Source organism: Phacochoerus africanus, chromosome 4, assembly GCF_016906955.1.
Source record: "Phacochoerus africanus isolate WHEZ1 chromosome 4, ROS_Pafr_v1, whole genome shotgun sequence".
NCBI classification, from domain to species: Eukaryota; Metazoa; Chordata; class Mammalia; order Artiodactyla; family Suidae; genus Phacochoerus; species Phacochoerus africanus.
Window position 1 is genome coordinate 98,015,225 of NC_062547.1, and position 21,763 is coordinate 98,036,987.

Sequence of the window (21,763 nt, forward strand, 5' to 3'; positions counted from 1 at the left end):
CTATTAGTTATTGAATCATAGGGAGATCTTGTAATGAGTAGAATGGTGGCAAAGAGTTTGGGGTAGCTCAGGGCAGCAGCTGTGTTCCAGATGGGATGGAAGTGCTTCTCAGTCAGTTTGGCATACCATCATGTACCAACATGGCATGCTATATCCACTCTGAGACTAACTCACCAAGCAAAATCCCACGTAGCTGCTCTAAGCCTAACTCACCAGGCACTCAATTGAGCCTCAATGAAGATCTCTAATGTTTACCTTCTCTATGTAACACGTGGCATCATACACACACACAAAATGATTGCCACCTCTTTGTGTCATGTGGTATAATTTACCTGAAAATATCACCAACATTTTTGCATGTCATGTGCCCTAAGTTCCCTTACTCTGAATATTCTTATCATCTTCTTACCTGGTTTTTTATTTCTATACAGTATTTCTCTTTGAACTATATCATTAATTTAGCTGATTTCCTCTTTATTCCTCTTACCTTTAATCTTCATAATCTTGCCGCATTTAGATTTTAGAACAAACTTTCCGAGTAAATCAGGGGAAAATAGTTTATTTAGTTTTGTTGTCAATCATCAGCACATTAGAAGTCTTAATTCATCTTGAAATTTTACATCAAATTTATGATTGTATATGTTGCAAGGGTAGTATTATACTCATCAGAACCATGCAAGTTACTATCGCACTAGAGAAGAAAATCAAGTTTCTGCTTTTGAGAAGCTTATGGTCTATTTATTATTAATTGAGGAATCCAAATTCCCACTCAGAGGGAGAAGAAAACAGTTGCTGCTGAAGGGAAAAAGTTGAGGTCAGGTTCGGATACAGGGCTAAGAACCAATCGTGGTGATTAGTTGCTAAGGATGAAGATGGGCAGTTTGACTGAGACAAAAACCATGAGACACTGGGACAGAAATGGTCCATCCCATGCTTTCCCCTAGACCATGGGCTGTGCATTTGCTCGCACTTGAGATGTGAGAAATTCCCCCTTTGGGACAGATCAGTGGTTTTCTGTGTCCTTACGGAAGTTCTCTCTACTTGGAACCTCAGGAGTCAGGTTTCAGGGTGATGGGTACAAGTGACATTTGGGGTCACTGCTTTTAAGATCACTTTGCAAAACTGAATCATTGAGAAATAGAAAGCAGCAGGAGCTGTTTATTGGTATTTCTCTCATCTGAGAAGCTAGCTTATAGGTCGGCAAGGATTTGGAACAACTATTTCAGTGTAATGTGGGCCCTAGTTTAAGCACAATATTGTAGTATGATGGTGCCTGTGACCTCAAGAGTTGCTTGGAGGAGTTTCTTTTGCTCACTGATTCTCAAGAGTTCCTTAGTAGTTCTGCTTTTTTCTCTGGGGGAAAATAACCCAATGTATAATATGAATGGTCTTTTGGTCAACTCCCTTATAGGCAAGTAAATCAGATGGAGTTCATTTATTCACTAAATTTCTGTTAAATACTGTTCCTGTTTACCAGGGATACAGTGGTAAATAAAACAGTTGTTCAGTAGAACTTACTGAAGATGTGCTGAACTTATATATGAGGATATGCTCACTCTAAACAACAATATCAAGGACTATCAAATAAAAAATAGGGCCTCAGAGAGAGATGAACATGTGTGTCAGCATGGGGAGCTCAATTTGATGTTTTCGTTGTTTTGGAGTTCTGTTTTCAAAGTGCCAACTACCATGACATTATCATTTTGATTCTCATCTGTTAGTAGTAATGATATTTAGAAGTTGTAATTCCTGCCCACTCCATGCCCCATTCACTTGTGAACTTCTCACTTCTATACCATTGGAGCTGGAAAGATGAGTGAAGCACTGGAGATCTTTTAAAGCCTTAAGTATGTTGTAACTCTCTTTTTCTTTCCAGGGAGTGATCTTCACAATGGCATCATAGGGTTCAGTGAGGAGTCCCAGAGTGGACTGGAGCTGGGTGAAGGCGCTGAGATGAGCAGACTGCATCTTATTGTCACACGGCAGTCAAACAGGTATGTGTTTATGTATATGTGGAAGACATCCTGTGTATCTGTAGGTATCTAATTTGAATTTATAAAATAGTAGAGGCAGGATGACATGTTGATAGAAGAAGGTGGAATGGAATTTGGTGTGTCAGTGTTCAGTTGCTTTAGTTCCTGGCCTGTAATTTCACACACTTGGTTTATGAGCATAACTTAGGGCTACGTTGAACATTTGTACTTTGTAAACGACCGTACAGTTGTCAGATCATATAAGTTATCACTTCATCATACACACCGTATGGTGTATATGATCACTCCATATACACAGCAATTTACTGTTAGGGAGACCTGGAGTACCAACTTTTTGCTTGCAACTTAATAGTGTAGAGTACACATCTTCTGAGTGTTCATCACGTGCATGTCCTGGGTAGGCACATAGGGACTTGTATATATATTTCCTTTCTATTTTGCACCTAAATATTCTCTGAAAATATAGGTCATCTCTTGGAGTTTATTTTTGCAGTAAAAATTATTTTTCGCAGTAGTGCTTTTCCTTGAGAAGGATTCTTGTTAAAAGACAAATGAGGAACATTTTTTTGAAGATGAGAGTTCTCTATAATTTGTTTTCATATTTCATGATACATTGTATCTGAAATCATAGTTCAATAAATACTTAATCAGTATTGAATAGAGTAAGGTCAAAGAATGCCATGTAAACTGGCCTTAATTTCTTACATGTAATGGGAGAATTGGTTATTTTCAGCATTATCAGTGGAAAAGAAAGTGCTGTGTTTGGATGAAGAGGTCCACGTAGGCATAATGATAACACATTCTGCATTAACTGCTGGAATAACACTCTCTGACTGCATTTGCGTGGGTTTTGCTTTGTTCACAGAGCCTTTGAAGATGTTAAGGTCTTCTGGCAAGTCACATTTAACACTACGGCCACTGTGCTCCAGAAAGATGGTGTGAACCTGATGGATGCACTTCTGTCTGTGTCAGGGGCCACGATCTGCACAGCAGGTCACACAAAGTGCTTTATCACCATTGAACTCCAACCAGGGAAGGTAAGAAATGATGAGGCAGATATTGTCAACTTTGATTATATTTCCTTAGAATCAGTCATTTTAACTCCACTTTGTTGAAACCTACACATTGTTTATGTGGCAGTCCATTGTGTCTCACTAGCCATAATGTCTAGATCTCTTTAGACAAGGGACTTTATATTTAGAATTTATTACATCATGAATTTTTGTAAATAAGCTCATTAGTTGACACCTAAAATTTATACAATGCTGTATGGCAGTTCTATTTCAGTAATTAAAAAAAAAAGCTTGGCGTTCCCATTGTGGTGCAGCGGAAATGAATCCGACTAGTAACCATGAGGTTGCGGGTTTGATCCCTGGCTTTGCTCTGTGGGATAAGGATCCAGTTTTGCCATGAGCTGTGGTGTAGGTTGCAGATGAGCCTTGGATCCGATGTTACTGTGACTGTGGCATAGGCCATTGGCGGCAGGTCTGATTAGACCCCTATCCTGGGAACCTCCATATGCCACCCATGCGGCCCTAAAAAAGCAAAAAAAAAAGCTCATAAGTTTTATCAGTTCTGTTTCTTGTCATTTCCAAGCTTCTTCCTGGCCCACCTGCTTAGGATGTGAATAATGCCTTCAGTCATCTTCAGCCCAACTAGTAACTCTGATGATTCCGAATGTGTAGTTTTTTGCTTTTATCATATCCATAGATACAGTTATAGCATGTTATGTTCATAGATTTCATTTGTAGAGTGAAAGTTCGCTCATTCTCTATGCGTTTAGTTAGAGAGTTCAGTTTTGATTTTCTGAAGAGGTACAGAGGCTATGCTTGGTGAACCTTCGGATAAACTTCTGTTGGCTCACATTGCACAGAGGGCAAGCTTTCCTCCCTCTTTCTAAAGACATATGCATTATTCACAAGGTATTGGTCACTGATGACCTAATAGAGCTTGAGTCCTTCAGTAATCATGTGTGGCTTTTTAAATGACTGTTCTGTGATTTTTTTCAATGCCTAAGGATCACTCAGTAGTATTTATTTATTCTTTGTCTACCACTTACATGCAAATATTTAATGCAAAAACTAGCTGTAATATTACAAATGTTCAAAAGTATTGTAGTATCTTTGAACATGCCAAATACTTTAAACAGCCAAAAGAGCCTTACACAAATAAAATTATTTCCAAACATATAACTGTCCTTAAACCCATTCTAAATAACCCTGTAGATTTAACTCTTTTTTCACTTTTTTTCTACTTGTTTTTTTCGCCTTCTGAGTATTAATCAAGCAGTTCTGTTGATAGTCATTAAGGTTACAATGATACATATTTTCAGACCTTCCCAGAAGGGTGATAATTTTATTGGTCCCAGAAGAGGGAGAATACTTACTTGTCTCAGATCATCTATGGTTACATGCCCTTGGTTATCACCACTTAATTCTTTGCTAGGACCACAGGTCTTGATTCTTATCTGTTTCAGATGAGAATTGCTCGTCATCTGATTGGGATCTATTTTATGACTTGACTTGTTAGATCAACATGTGTTTTAAGTTCATGCTTTACAAGTTAACATTTTCAACACCATCGCCATATGTTTTCCTCAGAATGATCTGTTCTTTGGAGTTCTCATTGCAGCTCAGTGGTAATGAACCCAACTAGGATCCATGAGGATGCAGGTTCGATTGCTGGCCTCACTCATTGTGTTAAGGATCTGGCGTTGCCGTGAGCTGTGGAGTAGTTCACAGATGCTTCTCAGAACTGGCGTTGGTGTGGCTGTGGTGTAGACCAGCAGCTGCAGCTCTGATTTGGCCCCTAGCCTGGGAACCTCCGTATTCTTCAAGTGTGGCCCTAAAAAAAACAAAAAAAAGAATGATTTGTTCTTTAAAATGCTAGCTTTACCTTAATCATTGCTCTATCACTGTTGAACATAGAGCTGATCTATTAGTAGTTTTGGAAAATTTATGCCTTCCTTTTTAATATCTTGTTATAGTTAGGAGAATTACTTCGAGGTTTTACGTCATAAGAAATCAGATAAGGAGTTCCTGTTGTGGCTCAGCAGGGTACGAACCCAACTAGTATCCATGAGGATGTGGGTTTGATCCCTGGCCTTCCTCGGTGGGTTAAGGATCTGGTGTTGCCATGAGCTATGGTGTAGGTCACAGACGTAGCTTGGATCCTGTGTTGCTGTGGCTGTGGTGTAGGTTGGTAGCTGCAGCTCCGATTGGATCCCTAGCCTCGGAACTTCCAAGTAATGTAGGTGCAGCCCTAAAAAAAAGCAAAGAAGGAAAGAGAGAGAAAGAGAGAAAGGAAGGAAGGAAGAAGTTCCCATCATGGTGCAGCAAAAATGAATCCAACTAGGAATCATGAGGTTCATCTCTGGCCTTGCTCAGTGGGTTAAGGATCCAGTGCTGCCGTGAGCTGTGGTGTAGGTCGCAGATGTGGCTCGGATCTGGTGTTTCTGTGGCTGTGGTGTAGGCAGGCAGCTATAGCTCCGATTGGACCCCTACCTGGGAACCTCCATGTGCCACAAGTGTGGCCCTAAAAAAAGCAAAAGAAAGAAAGAGAGAGAAAGAAAAAGAATGAAAGAAAATCAGATAACAAATTTGTGATCTTAAAGCATCTCTGTAGTTCATCTTCTCTTTAGTATTTCAACAAACACACAGTTTCATCATCTTTCATCTTGTGTGTGACAGCTGGTACTCTTTAACTTCTGACTTGTTTTCACCTTCACTTGTCTGTGTTTCACAGGTCCTAATAATGTGTTCCTATTTTTGGTACAATTTTTATTTTTCTGGCAACAATTGTCTTTTTTTTTTTTTGTCTTTTTGCTATTTCTTGGGCCGCTCCCACGGCATATGGAGGTTCCCAGGCTAGGGGCAAATCGGAGCTGTAGCCACTGGCCTACACCAGAGCCACAGCAACTCGGGATCCGGGCTGCATCTGCAACCCACACCACAGCTCACGGCAACGCCGAATTGTCAACCCACTGAGCAAGGGCAGGGACCGAACCCACAACCTCATGGTTCCTAGTCGGATTCGTTAACCACTGCACCACGACAGGAACTCCAATAATTATCTTTTTAACGTTTTATTTTATAATGATTTTTATTTTTTCCATTATAGCTGTTTTACAGTGTTCTGTCAATTTTCTACTTTACAGCAAGGTGAACCAGTTAAACATATATGTATACATTCTTTTTTCTCACATTATCATGCTTCATCATAAGTGACTACACATAGTTCCCAGTGCTATACAGCAGGATCTCATTGCTTAATCATTCCAAAGGCAATAGTTTGCATCTATTAACCCCAAATTCCCCATCCATCCCACTCCCTCTCCCTCCTCCTTTGCAACCACAAGTCTTTTCTCCATGTCCATGATTTTCTTTTTCTGTGGAAGGGTTTGTTTGTGCCATAAATTAGATTCCAAATATGTGATATCATATGGTATTTGTCTTTCTCTTTCTGACTCACTTCACTTAGTATGAGTGTCCCTAGTTCCATCCATGTTGCTGGAAATGGCATTATTTTGTTCTTTTTTATGGCTGAGTAGTATTCCATTATATATATAAAATCACACCTTAATCTAATCATCTGTTGATGGACATTTAGGTTGTTTCCATGTCTTGGCTATTGTGAATAGTGCTGCAGTGAATGTGCGGGTGCATGTGTCTTTTTCAAGGAAAGTTTTGTCTGGATATATGCCCAAGAGTGGGATTGCTGGGTCATATGTAGTTAGTTCTATGTATAGTTTTCTAAGGTACCTCCATACTGTTGTCCAAGTGGTTGTACCAGTTTACATTCCCACCAACAGTGCACAAGCATTCCCTTTTCTCCACAACCCCTCTAGCATTTGCTATTTGTGGATGTTCTGGCTGCTGTGAGGTGGTGCCTCATAGTAGTTTTGATTTGCATTTCTCTTTTAATCAGTGATATTGAGCATTTTTTCATGTGCTTGTTGGCTACTTTTTAACATTTTTATTAACCCTTTCCTAAGTATGTACAAAGAAAAAATGTTTATCATTCCTTAATAAATGAACATATACTTAATAAAAGACAAAACTCTTGATATTTTAACATTCTCCTATCATTAAAATTAATAAAATTTAAGTATACATTATACTCACTTATTTTTCATTATAACCGTTTTTTAATACATTACACTAACTTTTCTGCTTTAAGTACCGTTATAGATTCAAATTTAATTTTAAATTCTGTTTTAAACGATTTTTTTTGCTATTCAAATGGTCATGTCATGGCCACTGAAAGACCTATTACACTGGCCTTTTGTCTTTTCATATTGCTTTAAAAATCTCTGGATGCTTATTTGCTTTATAGCAATAACCTGTGTTCTAGAGCCATTCTGATGTTTCCTTTTCTAAGACGTCCAAGCAACTATTGTCTAAGGACTTGATTCCTTTCATTGTAGTTTCAGAGATATGAATCTGTGTACTGAAGGTAGACATGAGAGTTGGTGGTTGACAAAGGTGCTGTTCCTTTGAGCCATCTTGATAGTCATAGGGCTAGAAATTTTTTTTTTTTTTTTTGTCTTTTTGCCATTTCTTGAGCCGTTCCCACGGCATATGGAGGTTCCCAGGCTAGGGGTCGAATCGGAGCTGTACCCACCAGCCTACACCAGAGCCACAGCAATGTGAGATCCAAGCTGCGTCTGTGACCTACACTACAGCTCACAGCAACGCCGGATCCTTAACCCACTGAGTGAGGCCAGGGATCGAACCCGCAACCTCATGGTTCCTAGTCAAAACCACTGAGCCAAGATGGGAACTCTCTAGAAAATACGTTTTTTAAACTATTGATTACCACTAATTTTTTTTAACTTTGGCAATTTTAAGAATTTTATTTTTATTTTTATTTTTTATTTAAGTATAGTTAATTTATAATGTTGTGTTAGTTTCAAGTATATAGAAAAATGATTCAGCTTTTTTATATATATATAAAACATTGTTGGAGTTCCCGTCGTGGCGCAGTGGTTAACGAATCCGACTAGGAACCATGAGGTTGCGGGTTTGATCCCTGCCCTTGCTCAGTGGGTTAACGATCTGGCGTTGCCATGAGCTGTGGTGTAGGTTGCAGACGCGGCTCGGATCCCGCGTTGCTGTGGCTCTGGCGTAGGCCGGTGGCTACAGCTCCGATTACACCCCTAGCCTGGGAACCTCCATATGCCTCGGGAGCAGCCCAAGAAATAGCAACAACAACAACAACAACAACAACAACAACAACAAAGAAAACACTGTAAATCGACTATACTTTAATAAAACTTTAAAAGTGAAAAAAATACACTTACATATATTAAACAAAACAAAAGAAAAAAAATAAGGAAAAACTCAGTTCCAGTAGAATGTTTTTGGAGAAAAGTATCCTATTATTGTAAATCAATTATACTTCAACAGTTTTTTTCTAAAAAATAAAAAATAATTAAAAGAGCAAACCAAGATAAATACTCACCAGAAAGGATATTTGAAATCTTTTTTTTCTTTTTTCTTTTGAGGGCCACACCTGAGGCATATGGAGGTTCCTGGGCTGGGGTTTGATTGGATCTGCAGCTGAAGGCCTACACCACAGCCACAACAATGCCACATCCAAGCTGTGTCTGAGACCTACGCTGCAGCTTGCAGCAATGCAGGATCCTTAATCCACTGCGTGAGGCCAGGGATTGAACCCACATCCTCGTGGATACTAGAAAGATTCTTAACCTGATGAGGCACAATACTGAAATCATGTTTTAATCCTTCTTTTCTCTCTCCCATCATACAATCATTTTACAGTCCTTTAGATTTCTGGGACTTTTGTAAAATGCTGTATACAATTGAATGTAATACAAGCATCTTGGCTTTTAAAAAAGATATTGTTTCATTATATTATTTCATTTTTACTTTGCTTCTAAGCACTCCACAACCATTTTGTACTAGTTGGGCTGAAGATCGTCCTGAAATACTGCTGACTAACTAGGAAATGAACTTGAGTTCCAGCAAAGTCTCAGGTCATATAGGTCTAGAGAGGTTCAGATATGATATGTGAGTTTAGTTTTCCCAATATACTTGAGAAATACTGTTTAAATAGAGTGTTTTGTTGTAAGACTGGAAGGCTCCTTTTATTTCTTCTAATTGCCTTCTGGCACCCATCTGCACTGTTCATTTTTAATCACCATCACAATGGCAATAAATAATGTTTTAATCATCAGCACAATGAGAAGAAATATGCTGAAAAATAAAGACAAGAGTCTGTTTTGGAAGGCAGTATGCTGAAATCCTTAGTTAAATGAAACGGTTGTGAATTCAAGCTGTTATCCATTAGGGAATAATAGTTATTGAATATAGAGCTACCCTTACTTTTCTACTGTTTTAGTTTATTGTACTTACCAAATATAGTTTCTCAAAAATGGGAAGAGTATATTTACCTTCATTTCAATATATACTGAGAGTTGATTAGCAAAAGTAAAGAATAATATACCACAGGAAAACTGTGTTTCTTCAGACAGATGAAGAAGATTAAGTTCATTTACTGTGCTACTAAGTTGCAACTCATTTTGAATATGCCTTGGTTGCAGTGATTCTCATTAAAATGATCACAAAACAAATGATAAATAAGGCTCTTGCTGATAGATAAAAATGCTTTAGATCAAATTAGACAATGACATGTACAGTTTAAAATGCTTCAGCTTCGCTTCTTGGAGTTATGCTTAGAAACTGACAATGCTACTAAGATTTTTAGGTTACTGTGTAAGAGAAAATAGGTAAAAACAGGTGATTGACAGTATTTTGCAAAATTGAATTCAGGCTTTAGAAAGTAACTCATTTGAGATTGTTGAGAAAGTCCCAAAGTAAAACATGAGCAAACTGCAACCTATAGACTAAATTTAGATTTCTTGATACTGAATTTAGGGAATTTTTAAAAAATACAAAAATCACCAAGTTAACTGTTACCAGTATTCAGTCATATTTATGTAAAATTCTTTAAAAATAAAATCTTACATAGTTGAAGCTCCCTTTTGCACCTCCCAGGTTTTTTCAGCTCCACACCTGGACATAACCACAACGCCCATCCCTCCATCTGAGAGTTACTGTCTTGGAGTTTCGTTTTCTTTTTCATTCTTTAAATATGTATCCTTTAACAAAATGTACCTTGTTTTTTGTAATTTAAAATTTTGCATTTATTGTATCATGCCATACGTATCCTTATGCAACTTGTTTTTTTACTCGTGATCATATTTTTAGATCCATCTTTGTTGAATTTTCTTTTCTTTCCTTCTTTCTTCTTCTTTTTTTAATAACCACCCTTGTGGCACATGAAGTTCCTGGACCAGGGATTGAATCCGAGCCACAGCTGTGGCAACAGTGGATCCCTGAACCCACTGCACCGGGCCAGGGGTCGAACCTGTGCCTTTGTAGCTACCCAGGCTACTCCAGTAGGATTCTTAACCCACTGCTCCACAGTGGGAACTCCTAGATCCATCCTTGTTGAAAAATATTGACATGGTTCCTTCTTTTTAACTACTAGAGAACATTTCATTGTATGAGTATATTTTATGTATTCTTTTTTTTATTGAAGTATGTATAAGTTGTCTCCTGACATTGATTTTCTGTAAGAAGCTCATCCACAAAGAGTTAAGTTATTCTCAATGAAATACCAAAAAAACAAATCTCATGATAATTTAACATAAGAATTTAATTTTGTAAATTATACGTAACATATCTGTACATGTATATTTATTTTTATAATATATATGAATAATACTATTTCTTAATATCAGAATTGTTTTAAAATAAAAATCCATTAATAATCATCCTTTTTTTTCCCTTTTTTCTCATTGTCAGATACCGCAGGTTGAAATGCATTTTTTTGTGGAACTGTATGAAGTAACTGCTGGAGCAGCCATAAATAATAGTGCCAGATTTGCACAAATTAAATTCTTACCAAAAAGGGATGAACCTCCAAGTCTTGTGTATTTCTCTGTGGGTTCTCGGCTGCCAGTGGCTCATAAGAAGGCCACTTTAATCAGTCTGCAGGTGGCCAGGGACTCTGGGACAGGACTGATGATGTCTGTTAAGTTCAGTACTCAGGTAAGCATGCACCATGTATTAATACACAGTAATGTTTTCTGCCTTAACTATAGCATATGTAATGACACAGAGAATAATTAATATCTTATTTTCTAATGGATACCCTCATAATTCACATTATGTTTATTACATTAAGCTTTATCCTTGAAACAGTTCCATTTTTTCACTTAGGTCATGTTTTAAAATGATAGCCTCAGAATTCTTGTTGTGGGTCAGTGGTTAATGAATCCATCTGGGAACCATGAGTTTGTGGGTTCGATCCCTGGCCTTGCTCAGTGGGTTAAGGATCTGGTATTGCAGTGAGCTGTGGTGTAGGCTGCAGACACAGCTCAGATCCTGTGTTGCTATGGCTGTGGTGTAGGCCGGCGGCTATAGCTCTGATTAAACCCCTAGCCTGGGAACCTCCGTATGCCGTGGGAGCGGCCCTAGAAAAGGCAAAAAGACAGAAAAAAAAAATAAATAAAAAAAAAATAAAATAAAAAATAAAATAAAATGATAGTCTCTTGTCTTTGTCAGTCAGTCAGTTATTTATTTATTTATTTTTGTCTTTTGTTTTTTGAGGGCTGCACCCTTGGCATATGGAGGTTCCCAGGCTAGGGGTCTAATTGGAGCTACAGCTGCTGGCCAATGCCACAGCCACAGCAACGCCAGATCTGAGCCACATCTGCGACCTACACCACAGCTTACGGCAATGCTGGATCCTTAACCCACTGAGCGAGGCCAGGGATAGAACCCACAACCTCATGGTTCCTAGTCGGATTCATTTCTGCAGTGCCACAATGGGAACTCTGTCTTTGTCTTTCTTTTAGAAGAGTTGATATACAATGCAAAGTGTCTCACATAAATCTGTTCTATAAAATCTCTAGAGAGGAATTCCCTTTGTGGCTCAGTGGTAATGAACCTGACTAGTATCCATGAGGATGTGAGTTCCATCCCTGACCTTGCTCATTGGGTTAAGGACATGATGTTGCCGTGAGCTGCACAGTGTAGGTACAGATGTGGCTTGGATCTGGCTTTGCTATGGCTGTGGTGTAGGCCAGCAGCTGCAGCTCCAATTCGACCTCTGGCCTGGGAACTTCCACATGCTGAGAGTACAGCCCTAAAAAGACCAAAAAAAAAAAAAAAAAAATCTCTTGAGAGTTAAAATTACTTCAAAATGTAACTGTCTGAGACCAGAAACAAAAAACGCAGGTCTTTTTTTCTGGCTTATACCTGAACTAGTTGAAAATATTCAGGACTTCAGATGCTTTGTTTCTTTAAATTCCTGAGCTCATGAAGTCTTCTGGCCACTTTTCATATCCATCTTATTGGGTGACATCAAGTGGAAGTGAGGGAGCGTGTAGGTACCCAGGAACTCAGAAAAGAAATGCTATGGAACATGAAGTGTCTAGAGCCTGGGATTGGTGCACACAACACCATACACCTTTACAGAATTATGGTTTAGACTTTATTTTAGCAGTGAAACTCCAATATAGTAAAACAAATGTGTGTATCTACTCTGATTGAATCACAGTTGTGGAAATTGGAGCTTCTGCACCTAAAGCCTCTTTTTTTTTTTTTTTCCTGACTCATGTAACTCCAAGAAACCCACAATTTTAAAAACTACCATTTTGGACAGTGTTTTCATTTTCCCTGTTTCAAAATTCCAAACCTAGTGACATTTTAACCTCAGGGTTTCAGAGTTGCTTTTTTTGTTTTTTATACAAAGTGCTATTTAATATGTGCTTGGTTGTGTCACTATTGAGTAGCTCAGTCACATAGAATATTCTGTGCATAAAATGCAACATATGTGCAGCCAGTTTGCTGTGGCAGTTGTGTGAATCAGAGATGGGAGTTTAGGACTCGAGCTGTGGATAGTGAGCTGTCCTGGAAGCTTGCCAGGCAGAAAAAAGTGTCTTTATGACAGAATCTGCAGCTTGGCAAGCAAGAAGATGAAACTCTCTATCATATGAGACTCTAGAAATAAATTCCATTCTAAATGGCCTTGAAATGGTATAAACACACAAAAAAGTATTTTGATTCATGGTGGGGATATTTTAGCATTTTTTTTTTCTCTTAAGCATTTAAGATGGTAACAGAAATGAGGGAAAAAATATGTGCTTCTTCTCCCATGAAATATATATCATCATATGCTCACTCCTTTGTAGAATGGAAGAGTAGAAGAAGTGATAGAAAGATTTAAGATGCATTTTAAACTAGTTCGTACACTCAGTTGAAAGGGGAATTGAAGATGCCAAAAATAAGAATCTAAATGCCGATATCTTGATCATATTCATTTATGGTCTTTCTAGATTATTCACAAATGATTCCTTGCAAAACATATGCTGTCACTAGCATGTAACCATAGCATTTTTATAGTACTATAAAAATCAACTTAGAGGTTCCCTGTGGTGATGAAAATGTATCTTGACTCTATCAATGTTGCTATCCTTGTGATATAATTATGCAAGATCTTGCCAACAAGGGATATTGGGTAAAGCGTACAGTAGACCACTCTTTATTATTTCTTATAACTGCATGTGAATCTATAATTATCTCAAAATAAGAAGTTTAATTTTTAAAATTAGAAATAAAAGTTTCACCTCCCTGGTGTGATTTTTTTTTTTTTTTCCTGTTGCTTCATTGCCCCTACATTTTCTCTCTCTGAATGCTAGGCATATTGCTAAAAGAAAAAGTTATACAATTTTATTTTCCAGTAGCTGGCAAGGATGAGAAAATAATTATGGACCAAGTTTCTAGTCTGTTACAAAGATATCAGTTTAGATTTTGCTTTAAATAGATTTTAACAATGTAGTTAAAACAGTAGCTGTATACCTGCCTTTGGTAGGTCAGTGTTCCCCAGTACATAAATACTATAGTCTTAGCCTAGGTTCCCCTATATCTACATATTTGTGATATATAGTTAAGGGATATAAGGATTTGAGATAATGAAAATATCATTCATTCCAGTTATCTTTAAATTAAATAAGCATATAGCTAAGCCAAATTTGAAAACCAATTCCAGGTAATTTCATATTTATCTGTATACTAGCCCAAAGCCCACAAATTTAAGAAAGAACATGCCTTTCCTCTAATTCTCACATTTCTTATTCTCTCAAAGGGTATTTCTGTGTTGATTTTCATCATTGCTCTTTTTTAAAAAAAGAATTCTCATTTCTCTTTCATCACTGAATTTCAGCTTTTACAAATAATCTTAGGACAATTCAAATAACTAAGATTTCGTGGGGAAACAGTTCTTACTTGTACATGAAGAACTCTCATATGCTCCATTTTTCCATAAATAACTCAATGGGCAGGATTAGCAATGTCACAGAAACACACCAAAAATGTAAAGCCATAGGACATGGCATATTTATTTACAAATAAGCTGTAAACAAACATGCATTTCTCCTTTAGTAGGAGAACTTAGGTGTTTGAACATTAAATAAATCAGTGGCGATTCCAACACATAATCTAATTCTAAGTTAAGGCTTTATATTTGTTTTGAAACCCACATTCATAGGCAACTTTTATCTGTCAGGTTGAGTTCATCTGCCTAGAATATGTTATTTATCCACCACAAACAATTCTTCTGTGGAATAGGAATTAGTAGCAACACCATTGATTTACTTTAATGAATTATTAGTCCCCTCCTTAGGTTTCATTTGTTTTGAGGATCTAGGCTTCAGCAGCAAGACATGTGTCCCAGAAGGAATAGAGCAATTTTTTTTTTTTTGTAAACTCAGAAAAATTTATAGGCTTCACTGATTTTTACTTGCCTGAAAGTTGGCCAACAATCAAGAACTCACGATCTCCTAAATGCAGAAAACAGCAAAAAGTGTACTTGATCAGGCACCCGTCTCAAAACATAAATATTCTTGATTATTGAAGCAGTCAGTCTTCACCTCATTTTCTTCAAAGGCTATTTGGTATTGCCCTCTCTAATCGTCATTGCTTTTAAATTGCAAAGTGCATCTTTGTGCTTGTTATATGTATTCTATAAACATGAAAACATTTTGATTGTCCCATTTCCTTTAAACATCTGAATTGTGAAATAAATTCTACCAGAAAACTGTGGATGGATGTATATATGTAGTTTATAGTAATGAAATTATCACCACCTACCTTAAGAAACCCAACTTTATCAGTATCTTAGAACTGACTGCCATAAACCCTTCTCTGATGCTATCCTGCTTTATCTTACAGAATAACCATTCCTGATCTTGCAGATAACCTCTATTCTGAATTTCATGTTGACTTATTACCTTACTTTTAGCTTTTATTTATAGTTTTACCACCTACCATATCCTGTTCAGGGTTACCTGTTTTGGAAATTTGTGCAAATGAGATTCTTCTAATTGTATTGTTTTATGGTGTGCTGTTTGTTTGTTTGTTTTTTGTTTTTTCGGTCTTTTTGGGGCCACACACTCAGCATATGGAATTCCCAGGCTAGGGGTCCAATTGGAGCTGTTGCCACTGGCCTACACCACAGCAACAGCAACACCCAGATCTAAGCCATGTCTGTGACCTACACCACAGCTCTAGGCAACAGTGGATCCTTAACCCACTGAGAGAGGCCAGGGATGGAATCTGCATCCAAATGGATACTGGAAGGTTCATTACCACTGAGCCATGAGAAGTACTCCCTGTGGTGTGTTTTTTTTTTTCCTCAACAATGTTTATTTTGAGAAGTACCTGTGCTGATATGTGTAGTTCTTTCATTTTTGCTGATATATCATATTGCAGTGGATACTTAATGTATCCATGCTGAAGCCAGTAGAATTTTTAATTGTTTCCTTTAGCAAGGCTTCGTCTTTGTTTTACCCCTTCCGCTATGCTGCAGGGATCCTTGAAAGCTCTTTATCTTTCTTTATTTCTTTACTTAAAAAAAAATTCTTTTTTGCCTTTTTTTTTAGGGCCACACCTTCAGCGTATGGAAATTCCCAGGCTAGGGATTGAATTGGGGTTACACCCAGTGGTCTACGCCACAGCCATGGCAACATGGGATCTGAGCCGCATCTGTGACCTACACCATAGCTCATGGCAAGGCCAGATTCTTAACCCACTGTACGAGGCCAGGTCTACGCCACAGCCATGGCAACATGGGATCTGAGCCGCATCTGTGACCTACACCACAGCTCATGGCAAGGCCAGATTCTTAACCCACTGTACGAGGCCAGGTATAGCACCTGTATCCTCATGGATCGTAGTCAGGTTTGTTAACTGGTGAGCCACAGAGAGAATTCCTCTTTATCTTTCTTGATTTTTCACTTTACATCACTCCTGGATGCATGTTCTTCTTCCTCCTGGATGCATTGACTTCTCCTTAGGGCATCTGAAACACCACAGGTTCCTGTACTTCACCCCTATCTCTCTCACAGCTCTTTCCTATTGCTGGTTTTGGTCTTCCTGACCAATACATACTAGGGTCCACCTAGACTCACTCTCTAGCCTAGACCATCCACACTTGTTTTCTTTCAATACCACCTGTAAAATGAGAACCCCTGAATTTTTATCACTAGCCCCTTCTCTTATCCTGGTCTGGACTCATATATCTGATTGCTCTTACTTGATATCTTCATTTGAATTGTCTGAAAGTCATCTCAGGCTTAATATATATATAATATAACTCTTGATTTCATTCTTAACAATATTTCCCCCAGTTTATTGCCATTCATCCAGGCAAACAGCTAGGAGTTATCCTTATTCTCCTCTTCCTCTCCATCTAACAATGAATTAAAGTCTGGCTAATTCTACATTCAAAGTGCATACCCAGTCTGAGCACTTCTCTTTTTGCTTGTACAACCCAAGTTCCCCTTGTCTTTTTGCATGAACTAATGTAAAAACCCCCTATCCCTCCTCCTTGCTTCCATCCTTATCCACTGCTATAGCCTAACTATCCACAAGCCTGGATACTCATAAAAATATGCAGTAAAATGTGTCACTCCATTGTCTTCTTGTCATACTTTGTACAAGGGACGTCCGTGATCTGACCCCTGGGCATGTACGTCTCTGAGTATCTTCACATTTTAGTAGGCTCACAACTGGAGAAATCCTGTGAGGCAGTAGTGACATTTCTAATTCTCTTTCTTGATCTATTCTAAGGAATCTGTCTTTCTTAACTTCATCACTGTGTGATGTGTATTTATCTAATTGTCTTAGGAGATTAGAAAAAGTGTAAACGCCCCCGCCCCCATTATAATAGTAATATTGTTGTGGCTCATCAGATTGTTCAAGAGAAATAAAATTTGTTTAGGACAAGATCTGTGGTTTGATAGTTTCACAAAAGCAGTGTTGTTTAATTTCTAGGAGTTGAGGAGTGCTGAGACAATTGGCCGTACTCTCATCTCTCCAGCTCTTTCTGGGAAAGACTTTGTGAGAAGTGAAGGCTCATTGGTCTTTGAACCTGGCCAGAGAAACACTGTATTGGATGTCATCCTAACGCCAGACACAGGGTCTTTAAATCCATTTCCGAAACGCTTCCAGATTGTGCTTTTTGACCCAGAAGGTGGTGCCAGAATTGATAAGGTGTATGGGACTGCTAACATCACTCTCGTCTCTGACGCGGATTCGCAGGCCTTTTGGGGGCTTGCAGAGCAGCTGCAGCAGCCCCTGGATGGGGAGATTCTCATGAGGGTGCTCCACAGCATCAGCGTGAAAGTGGCCATGGAGAACACAGATGAACAACTCAGCGCCGTGATGCATTTAATAAACAAGGTAAGGAGCTCTTGCACATGTTAGCAGTTGCACCACTGCTGAAATTGCATACATTTTTAAAAGACAAAAAACCCACATACCGTTATAATGTCTCTTATCATGAATTTAGTTAGAATGTCAGATATCATGATACAGTTAAAGTTCTGAACCTAAGAATGGAATTCATCCCATCTGACACTGTGGTTTTGCTTCTTGTGACTGATGCCTGTTTGGAAACTTCCGTCTTACACTCAGAGAATGATGAGGGATTTGCTGCAGCAGTAGGAAAGACCAGTGTCTGGAAAGAGGCACCGGATGTTAGAAGCTCCAAGCTCTTTCTGATTCTCCAGCAACTAGATGAATATCTTTTGGGACTGCATCCCAGTTTTTTGAGTCCATAAAAAGAGGGCCTGGACTAGACGATGTAGCATAGTTCTTCCATTTGAAATGCCATGGAACAGGAGCCCTTGCCCTCTGCTGGTTCCCTGCTCCTCCTGGGCACTGAAGACTTTTGCAGAAAAAGAGAACTGAGTAATGACCAAATGATTTCAGGCATTTGAATTGGAGTGGACTTACTCCACCTATGTGTTTTTTTAAACCTGTTTATCTGTTTACATTTATGTAAATCAAGAAATTAAATGGAGCTGTAAGATCCTAAGAATGTAAATGAAAGAAAATATCAAAGAGGAATTTTATTGAAGGAAAAAAATCTTGGGGTTTATTTGGGACTTTCTTATCAAGATATTTCTTATCAATATATTCAAGTGCAAGGGATAAAAAGTTTTAAATGCATACATATTGGTTTATAAATACTGCAGTTCTAACACATGACCTTTAAGCACCTAAAATGTTGACAGTGGGGTTTTAGATTATCATGTCTATTTGAATTCTTATGATATCTCGTAAAGCACAATGACTGAAATGTAGAAAAGAAAATTATACAGTATATAGGCAAGAAGAGCTAGTACAGCGAAGAGAAGTGACTCCTTTTTCATGCAGAGAAAGTTCTAGAGGTAAGGATTTACCCTGTGAAATGATGTTACTTAAAATTCTAATGATGAAAGAGCATAGGAAAATAACAATTTAATTTTGTCTAAAAAGAGGGAAAGAATATATGGTAACTAAGTTTTAAAAAAGAGAACCCCTTTTTGTGTGATTTAGAAGAGATATAAGAACATTTTTTTACCTCTTTTTTCCCTCAGCAAGTTATATAGAAAGCTATATATTATTGGTTGAGAGTCAACACTAATTTAACTAGAGTTATTGAATAATACATCTTGATTTTTTAAAATTAGATTTATCATGGACAGTGACACTGAATTATGAAAGAAGCACCTATGGAAAAATTTAATTCATTTTTTTGAGTGATCATTAACAGTATAATTTTTCTCATATAGTAAAGTAATTTATGTGAAATAACCTGGCAGTTATTAAAGCAATAAAATATATTTTGTGTCCTAAAATATTATAAAATTAAATAGATTGCATTATTCAAATTCTTAAAGGAAAATTATTGTATTCCAACTGAGGCTGCCTTTGCTATGATTATTGCTAAAATTATGTAACTAAAATTTTTTCAGTGTTATGGCATATTGTTTTCTTAAAGCTATTTATATATGCCATTAGTTACTGATAATTAAGCAACTGACATCATTCAATAATATCATATAACATATAAACAAAACTGAAAAATTCTACTGAGTAACATGAAAGACTCTAGTAAATAGAAATCTATAACTTGTTTAACAATAGGAAGACTCAATATCATAGAGACAATAATTTTCTATAAATTAACCTTTAAATGGAAATAATCCATATCAAAATACCAGTAAATTGTTTTAAATTTGTTTTACCTGGTCGTATGGTGTTATAGTTCACCTGGAAGAATATATATGTGAAAAAGAACAGAAATGAAAAAGGGGAGAATGTTAGGGACCTTACTCTACTAGAAGTGAAAATATGAAGTTACCGTGATTAAAACAGGGTGGCACTGATGCTGCCATAGACATTCAGGTTAATGGAATTAAACAAAAAGTGCAGAAATCAAGCAACTTTGAACATTTCATACATGATAAAGGGGACGTTTCAGATCAGTGGGTCAAAAATTATTATTCTCTAAGAAGAGTGTTGGTACGTGTGATTTAACCATTTGAAAGAAAAATATAGCTATATCTCCATGCTAAACCCTTCTCCAAAATAAATCCCAGACAGATTGGAGATTTAACTGTAAAACCGAAACAAAATTCTAGCAGAAAACCTAGATGAAACGTTTTTAATATGTAAGTTTGAAGTGGGAAAGTTCTTTTTAAAGCATAAAACAAAACCCAGAAGTCATAAAGGAAATGACTGATAAACTTGACCACATAAAGTTTAAACACAATTTCTCTTTGCATATACTGCAAAGTCAAAAGACATTCTAATGATTGTGTTTCAATTATATAAAGTGGAGAGAAAAAGTAAGGAAAAAAGAGCTAATAGGTCTGGGGAATTTTTGTGCAAATACATGTATAACAAGAATGATTATTTCAGGATTACTTAGAATAACAAAAATTGGAAAAAGATAGACATATTGATAATAACGACAAGACTAATGAAAGAGGCATTGAAAATGCAGATAAACACATGGTAGGGTTGAAATTTTAATGCTCAATAATTTTTGAATTTCAGATGAACAATGAATATATAGTTGGTATAAATATATTACAAATAAAAATATTTTTATTTGCATGCACTATTTGGGACTTACTTATATGAAGCAATTATTGATTGCTTATCTGAAAATCAAATAGAGTTAGAGTTCCCACTGTGGTGCAGCAGAAGTGAATCCAGCTAGTATCTATGAGGATGTGGGTTCAATCCCTGGCCTTGTTCAGTGGGTTAAGGATCCGGCATTTCCTTGAGCTATGGTGTAGGTCACAGATGCGGCTTTGATTCTGCATTGCTGTGACTGTGATGTAGGCCAGCAGCTACATCTCCAATTTGACCCCTTGCCTGGGAACCTTCATATCCCATGAGTGCGGCCCTAAAAAAACCAAAACAAACAAATCAAATAGAGTCACCTGTACTTTATCTAGCAACCATTCATATGTCTTATATGTATTTCATATAAATTAAAGGTTAATTTAATCCACGAAAGAGCCCAGGAATGATTTCTTCTATGACAGTCTGTGGTTATTTTAGAACAAGCAAATGGGGGCATGTTTGAGTCAGGGCAGGATGGCTGTCACATGCACCTCCTTGGTTTGGCAGTTTATCATCTCCATCTTCCTGGAACAGTTAAGCACCCTCTTTTGCTTCAGGTGACTTATCAGGAAACAAAACAAAATAACAGTGGCACCTTCCTCACCTTGTGAGAATGAGAGAAGTTAATATAATGTGCTGAGAACAGCACCCTTATTTACCAAGGGCTATATGAATGAACCTTTTGCTTTATTTTTGGTGTGCTTAAAGAAACTATCTAAGGCCCTTGAATGTGAATGAAAGGTTGTGTAGCTCTAGACTTCTTGGATCACAACTTTTAACTCTTAAAACTGCATATGTTACTCTGCTGGACTCTGGCATTTCATTTGCAAAAAAAGTCTGATGTCAGAGTTAATTTTTGTTTCTCTGTTACTAATTTCTTTCCTGATTTCTGGTAAGGTTTTTTAAAAACTCTTAAAATAATATTTAAAAGTCACCCAAATCTAGTGTTGTTTCTTTTCCTAAATTTCTCTGGAATAAAGCAAGATCTGCATCCTATCCAGGAGTATTTCTTTAGCTTATCAAGGATCTGTGTTGCTTTTTTCTTATACTTGCTATTTTGTATGCATATTATATCTTACGGTTTGTCCTATTTGTCTGCAGTATTTTCTCTGAGTTCTGAGAGCATTTCTTGGGCTCATTTTTCATTTAATATATTCAGTTTGATTGTTTTAATAGCCAGCGGTCTGTTCCCTGTCTCCATTGTAGTTTTTTCCTCTGTTAATTTTTTATTTCTACCTTTTATCTTTTCCCTGTGGATTATTCTCCTTTCTTTCA

At 37.3% G+C, this 21,763-nt stretch overlaps 1 protein-coding gene across 1 annotated transcript in view; it reads left to right on the plus strand.

Annotated features, from left to right (window-relative positions):
* Positions 1-21,763, plus strand: part of ADGRV1 (adhesion G protein-coupled receptor V1) — a 538,647-nt gene that overhangs the window by 219,564 nt on the left and 297,320 nt on the right. The window contains exons 75-78 of the mRNA XM_047778281.1: positions 1,877-1,994; positions 2,860-3,031; positions 10,826-11,071; positions 17,360-17,767. Of these exons, the coding sequence (XP_047634237.1) occupies positions 1,877-1,994; positions 2,860-3,031; positions 10,826-11,071; positions 17,360-17,767 (944 nt within the window). The remainder of the gene's footprint in view (positions 1-1,876; positions 1,995-2,859; positions 3,032-10,825; positions 11,072-17,359; positions 17,768-21,763) is intronic.